General features: G+C 51.8%; 1 protein-coding gene across 1 annotated transcript in view; it reads right to left on the bottom strand.

Annotated features, from left to right (window-relative positions):
- The window catches only part of SKOR2 (SKI family transcriptional corepressor 2), a 35,471-nt gene extending 33,079 nt beyond the window's left edge, over positions 1-2,392 (bottom strand). Inside the window, exon 1 of the mRNA XM_003784716.1 lies at positions 1-2,392. This exon is cut by the window's left edge and continues 212 nt beyond it. Coding sequence (XP_003784764.1) covers positions 1-2,392 — 2,392 coding nt within the window.
- Positions 2,393-7,577: the final 5,185 nt, after the last annotated feature.

Genomic DNA, 7,577 nt, shown 5'->3' with positions numbered 1-7,577 from the left:
CTCGGCTGCTCCCCTTCTCCGACAGCCCTCGGCCCTGGAGGAACCGGCCACTGCCGACTAAGGGGTCTCCTAGTAGGACCCCAGTCTCCTCGTCTTCCTCCTCGTCGTCTTCAGGGTCTCGACTTTCCTCCTCCTCCTCTTCCTCGCCCTCTGGGGGCTTGTGGCCCTCCACGTCCACCTCCTGCTCTTCTTCCTCGTCCTCTTCGTCCTCAGAGCTGTCCTCGCTGGGGTAGCTGCAGCTGGTGCCCCCGGGGGACAGAAGGCCTCGGTGGTGTGGCTGTGGGGCCAGCGGAGGCGGCGGCGGCGGGGGCGGCGGCGGGGCCGGGTGGTGGCGCTCAGAACCCGGCTCGTCTGGCTGCGGGGGCAGCAGCAGTAGCGGCGACGGCGGCTGCGGGGGATGGTGGTGGTGGTGAGGATGGTGGTGGTGATGATGGTGGTGGTGGTGCGGTTGGGCCGAGTGTGGCGCACCCGCCGACGCCCCGTGCAGCTTGGCCAGGCTCTCGGCGTCGTCCTTGCCGCCCACGGGCCGGAAGGCGCTCGAATGGTGGTAGCTGCCACCGCCCGTCTTGCGCCCCTCCAGAAGGTGCGGGTGGTGAGGCGCCGACACCCGGGAGCCTGCCGGGCCTGCTCCGGGGGCCGTGGCCCCAGCCCCGGACGCGGCGCTGGGGTCAGCGGGCGGAGTGGAGCCCGCGCTGCAGTCCCCGCCACTGCCGCCCCGGGGCGACTCGAAGAGCGCATCTCGAGCGCCGGCGCCTCCACCAGGGGGCGGTGGGCCGGAGCCCGGGCCGTTGGCCACCACCTGAGGGGGCTGGCCCGGCGGGGGAGCAGTCTCAGCGTTCCCCCCGGCACTGCCGGGCTCGGCCAGGTCCAGGAAAGCCTGGCGCAGCAGGGCGGGGCTGTCACCAAGCGCGCAGCCTAGCGCCGAGGGTGGCTGGGGTGGGGGCTGTAGGTAGGTGGGTACTGGAAGCCCGCCGGGGGTCCGCGGCGGCCAGAACATGCAGAAGGGCGGGTAGAAGGCGTCTTTTCGGCCTGCCGGCCAGAAGAGGCCAGACAGGCCGGCCTTGGGCGTGGCGCCGGAACCGCCTGTACCCGCGCCCCCCAGGGCCTCTGCTGTGGCGCCCGCGTCCTCTTTCTTGTGGCACAAGCCAAAGGCAGCGGCTGCGGCCGGGAAGGTGTAAGGATGTGGAAAGAGGCTCCCGCAGCCTGGGAACTTCTGCAGCACGCCCCCGAAGGAGCCCTTGCTGGGCACCGGGATGACCGGATAGCTGCGCGGTCCTTTGGCACCAGCCGCAGCACCTGACCCGCTGACGGCGCCGACGCCGGTCACACAGCCACCCCCCGCGCCACCCCCTCCAGGCCCAGCGCCGCCCGAGGCTGCGGCCACTGAGAGGCTGGCGGCAGCAGCTGAGAGGCTGGCGGCGGCCACGACTGCCGCCTCCTGCAGGGAGTCGTCGTCGTCGTCGAAGCGCGGCCTCTTGTGATGAGCGTGCGGTGCGCCTGCCAGTTCTGCCAGGGGTGGCGGTGGTGGTGGCGGAGGGGGTGCGCCCAGCAGGTGTGGGCCCAACAGTCCACCACCCCCAGCCACGGCGGCCGCAGCTGCCACTGCGGCAGCCTTGACGGAGCTGAGCGGGTGGCAAGCCGGGTGTGCGCCCGGCTGGGGTAGTGCGCGCTTTCGGCTACCACCGTTGAACATGGCCTTGACGTCTTCCCAGGCGAAGACTAGCTCGTCCTGGGGGCTCTTGTCAGTGAGTTTGAGATGACGGCGCCACGAATTGAAGTTGGCTGCGTCTGGCTGCGTGTACTTGGCGTCAGGTGTGCGGTGGGAGTGGAAAATGAATTTGTTGGGAGAGAAGTACATATTGCAGTAGCTGCATTTGATGCACTTGGCGCGCGAACTGTTGTAGCGCGCTGGGATGAAGCTGCCACGGCAGCCCCAGGCACATTCGTGGGACACGTCGAAAGCGAAGTTGTCAGGCAGCTTGGGCGGCCTGTTTTCGCCCAGGAATGACTTGCACAGACGCTCTGCCTCGCGTTTGGTGATCATGCCGCAGCGGCGCGACGAGATGGGCATGGCCCCCGCACGCCGCAGTATCTCCAGCTGCACCGGCGTACACTGCACGCACGTGATGCCCAGTGCCACGCGACGGTTGTGGATCTCGTTGTAGCTGAAATTCTTGAGAAGTGTGTTGGAGATCTGCGCCAAGCACAGGCGCTCCTGCCCGTCGATCACCAGCGACACGATGGGAATGCCGTAGAGGATCACCTGGCCCACCTGGTTGGGTTTGAGGTTGGCGTGGCCTGGACGTGGCTGGCTCAGTGTATCCGGCTGGAAGGCGCTCGACGGCGACGCCAGCAGGATGTCTTTGGGCCCCGGCAGCGGGCTGGAAGCCATCTCCGCCGCCGCGGAACCCTGGGCCAAGCCCTCCGGGTCTGCCTTGGAGACTGGAAGGAAAAAAGAAAGCGTTGACTTTAGTCTTTTCAGACTAAAACGGAGGGGTAGGGTAAATTGGTATCTGAAAAATTGTAATAACTTTTTTGCTTTGGTTAAGACATGCTTATTACTGGAGAAAGTGACCAAGTTTCAGATGCAACAGTCATTTCTCTTAATTTCCCATTGGAAGTGCAAAGATCTGAAGGTCCTTCTCTTATGAACGTTCAAAGTAAAATAAATATATATGTATTTTTTAAAGCAGTCAATTCCTAAGGAACTCAAGACCTTATTTTAGATTTATGGAAGCTGTTGGCAGAAAATGGTGTGCCTGCTGGAGATTAGGAAGTAATTTACCAGTTGTAGCTGGTACAGATTGTAAAAGTTGTGAGAAACTGGAGCTTGGCTGTTGAAACCCAAATTTAAAGAGAGACCATTCGCATCTGCTTGAAAATAGATTGATTTTGGTTTAAAAACTCCTAACCTTTTAAAAAGTGATTTTTGTGGTATCTGTGGTTTCCTTGGGGGAAATTCACTACTGGTTGAAACACTGCTCATTAAAGCAAAACGAAATCCCTTCTCATCTATCCTTGATAGTTTCTTTTTAAACTGTAATTAGAATTCTTTTTTTGGTAAAGGTAAAAAAACGTAGAAAGCCATATACACAATTGCAGTAAAACAGAGTGTTTCACTTTCAGTTGTTAGTTTTAAAACCCCACTGCTGAACTGAGTGGCTTTGGTCCCAGATAGCTGGCTTAAAAAGGTAAAGTTGAGGATGGTGAACATTTTTAAAAAATCTTTTCCTGTTGTTTCCATGACAATCAAAAGGTATAGGCAAGTGTGTTAAACCCAGAAACAGTGCAAAGGAACAAAATATTCTTGGGGCTCTTTATTGGCAGCCTTCAAAGACAGATTTAGTTTAACGTGAACTACGTTCTGTGACCTCTTTATCGTGATCTACACCGATTATTTTTGTATGCTCATGGAGGAGGAAGCCCTCCTTCCCTCAGTGCTGATTATCTATGGACTAGGTAATCTGTGGGAGCCCTGAAAGTCAAAATCCGAGGTTGGGCCTGCGGTACAATTCCTAAGTTCATCTCTGGTCACCTGAATACCACTAGAAGGAAAAATATCCAGTAAGTTGAAAATATAGGAAAGGAAAGTGGAAAAACACCCTTGTGACAGTGCTGTTAAGTCAAGACACGCCAAGTGGTTCATTCCCTAGGAGGACAGTGACCTTTCCACTGCTACATGTCATAGCGCATTCACCAAGACTATTCTTTGCCCTGGAAAATCACCAGTGGCCATGGCGTAGCCACACTCTACCAAGTACTGTTTGTTAAAGCGGTAATTTCAGAAGACACACCACCTACTCTCTTATCCAAATTGTCACATGCATGCCCTCTCTCTGGGCCCCCATGGCATCTGTACCACAGCCTCTGTTCCGCTGCCCCCTGGATCCTCAGCTCTCATTAAATTTGGGGCCTCCAGGAAGGTTGAACAAATCTCCCCACAAAACAACAAGAGGAAAGCCTGGCTTGCTACTTCAGATGGATCAGAGACAATATTTCCAGGGGACAGGGCGTTAAATGGCAGTTCAAGGCAGTGAAACCTGAGATGGATACCATCAAACCCAGCTTCACCAAGTGGCCCTTCCATGCTCATTTCCCTTCCAAACAAGACTCGTATTGGCTTAATTTGACCCTGGGATAACTCCAACTATCCATCCCCAGCAATGTGGAGGAGGAGAGCTGGTTCTGCATTAGGAATGGGCAGCAAGAAGGGTCTTCTCCTGGGTGTCCTCCACTTTCACCCCAAACCCTCCCAGAAACTCCTGTCAGAGCAGAGACACAAATAAGAAGGTGTAGCTTGGGAGATTTTTTAAGGGAGCAAAGGGAGAAGAGACAATTAAAAGTTAGTTGAACTGAGAAAGGAAGCTGCAGGAACTTCCCTAGCTTGCTCACGAACCAAAGACCCCCAACTTAGTTCTCCTGGCTTCCAAACCAGTCACCACCGAAGTCCGCAGCAGCCCCTCAAAGTCACGCGGAAAATCCTATCATTGGGGACCTGAAACAGTGAACCGCAAGCTGCGTGCCGAGTTAGGGCCGGCCGGTTCCGGCAGTACCTGGTAACTCCTAGGTGTCTCTAGGCGTGTGGCTGCCAGCCCATCTTCCGAGGGCGCTCGGAGGCGAAGCATCCAAGCGGGTCCTCGAATCCAGCGGGCGGGACTCCAGCGAGCTCAGCGTGAAGATGCGAGCTCCCGTCCGAGCTAATAACGCTCGAACCTCAACCAGGGGAGAATGACTGCCTGAATTGCGGCCAGGCGTCCCCTGGACTGCAGAAAGTGTGGGCGTGCGGAAACCTGCGGCAGGAGAGCCCCAAGTGGAGCGCAGTCTGACAGCGCCTTTCTCTGTCTCTGAACTCGTGTCGGACCGAGGGGACGCCACCCAGCGGGCAGGGTGACGTCACCGTCTCCCTGACACTCCACATTAAAGGGCTGGCATGTTACAGGGAGGGAGGGGGAGAGCGAGAGCTAGCAACATAGTGATCCTTTCTCTGCAGTCACGAAAGCTACCATCTGATCAACGCGCTGTTGACAACAACCTCCCCAACCTGGGAGCATAACGCAGCAATGGTGCTGGAGCTTCAGATCTGATTTAGGAGTGGAAAGCCGAACAGTCTACGTGCATCCCAGAGACCCAGATCCTGGAGGCCCTGATTCTAAAAGGATGTTTCCCAAGTAACAATATTCCTGCCCGTTACTGTCCCCTTCCCTCATTTGTGAGTCACCCTCTTTTATGAATGATCCTTCTGTTACAGGTGCAAATTAGTAGCCTCTCAGAGTGTCGCCAAAGATAGAGAATCCACAGTCAGCTGGGAGAATAGGTTAGCTTCCACAACTCGTTTGAAACACTGTGAAATGAGAAAATGGAGAGAAATTTCCACATAGGGTGTCCATCCAATCTGAAAACTTGGAAGAATAGTGTCCCTACTTTTGCACATACATTTGCTTTTTAGGAAGAGATACAGAGAGTCATTACATCCTTCTCTATTTTATGAAGTGTACATTATAATTAGGCGAGGACCCCAACTTGTGCATGTGTACATTCATCTTTCATCTTCATTCAGAATATTTGGCTAATCCATTTTGTAAGATCCATACAGGCATCTTAACACAAGCGAAAGGTTGCCTGGAGAATCAAGGGGGTGTGGTTCCTAACCTTGACTGGTCCTTGAGCAACTTGCCAATTTTTCTGTAGTAAGTTTCCTTAGGAAACAAAGAAAACAACTAGGATAAGAAAACTTTTCCCCATAGCATTCCCAAAGTGAGGCACACCTGAGGATATTAATGAAACGTCAATATACTGCTTCTTATTTGGCCAGCTGCTAAGAGTCAAAACAACTACTAGCTAGTTTATCAGAAAGGAAAGAAAGCATTTTTTTGGAGGACATTCTGAAAAGGATATCTGCTGGCAGTAGGGTTGGAGAATCCTTTAAGTTTTTCCTTTACTACCATAGCTGAATTTTCCATTGATTCCTGGTGAAACAGTCCTGGAGTTGTGGAAATGATTGAATAACTCCCACTAAACCGGAAGCCCAACCAGACTCTCTCATAGCATCAATAATAAACCACTGCTAAATACAAGAGTAGAAGCATGAAATCTGAACTTTATCAAAGGTTACTAAAACCAGGGGAAGTCAACTGAACAGCAATGAGGGACTTGTTGCTCAGGAGTTGCTGCTATTTGAAATTATTACCCCCCCCCCCAAACACAGTTTTAGAGCCATGAAAATTGAAATGTTTGGCCTAAGTTTCAAAGGGCAGGGAAATAATGTTCCATCCATCTCCTGGTTTCTTAACGGCATTAAAAGCACAAATTAGGCTCTATTCTAAGGTGCTGAAATCAACGTAGGACTCCCTCCCTTAGTCCCTGAAAACCTTCTGTCCTAAAAAGAAGGGAAACCCATGCTTTTCTGCTTGCCCAGCCCATTTGCCAAATGAGTGTCATTGTCATTCACAGACTCCTCCAGAAAGGCTGAAGGCTCTGAGCTCTTCTGAAAGATCCTGGTTGTCCCCCCCCCCAACCCTGCTCTGGAGTCAGAAGCTCCCACAAAGCAGTGCCTGCTTTTCCAGTGCCTGGACTGCTAGAAAGGAAGCTTGAGCCGCGTGGAAAGCAAGCCTGGAAATTGGTGGATTTTAAGACTGCAGATGGGAAGATATGGGAAGGCTTATCACCTCACTAATGTACCCAAGGGGAAATGCCCTGACACTGCTAGGGAGAGAGCATGGGGGAGGGAGCATTGCTGGGGAGAGAGCACCACCATCTTTGGGGCTTCACTTTTTATTGTGTAATTCCCATCTTTACCTCACAGGGCTACACTTCCTGGTATGGTTCCCACCTTTAAAAAAAGAAGTGTCTTCAAAAACATCTTTCTTTCTTTTCTTTTTTTTTTCCTTTTATTAAGTCATATATACATAGATCATGAATACATTGATGCCTGTGTGGGATTCTATGTGTTGATTATTTGTACAAATTGGAGTGCTTACATCCAACTAATTAACATAGCTTTCCCCTCAATTCATAATTGCCAAGTGATGGAAGAGGCCCAAGTACCCATCAACCCATGAATGGATTAATAAATTGTGGTATATGTATACCATGGAATACTATGCAGCATTAAAAAAGATGGAGATTTGCCTCTTTTATGTTTACATGGATGGAGCTGGAACATATTCTTCTTAGTAAAGTATCTCAGGAATGGAAAAAAAAATCCAGTGTACTCAGTGCTACTATGAAACCAATTTATAATCACTCACACTTTCATAGGAAAGATGAATCACAACTGTAGACCAAGATGAAGGAAATATCTTTCTTTAAAAAGAGAAATTGGCCACCTCTTGCCTTCCTTCTCATCCATGGTTACTCTGAGGGGTGAACAAATACCTGGGTGATACCTTTAGTCACCTCCTTACCTGAATCTTTAAATTTCAACATTTATATGTCACTTCGCGGGTTTACTGCATACAAGCCTGTAATTTTACTTTCCCCAACTCCACTCTACAGGGCAAACAGGATATATAACTTTATTTTAATACAAAAAAGTTTCACTAAAAAAGGAAATGTGTGGTGTTAAGTTAAATATTTCT

The sequence above is a fragment of the Otolemur garnettii genome, unplaced genomic scaffold (genome assembly GCF_000181295.1).
Source record: "Otolemur garnettii isolate 467f Iridium unplaced genomic scaffold, OtoGar3 scaffold00012, whole genome shotgun sequence".
NCBI lineage: Eukaryota > Metazoa > Chordata > Mammalia > Primates > Galagidae > Otolemur > Otolemur garnettii.
Note: the sequence above shows the minus strand (reverse complement) of the source record. Positions and strands in the feature narration are given on the sequence as shown.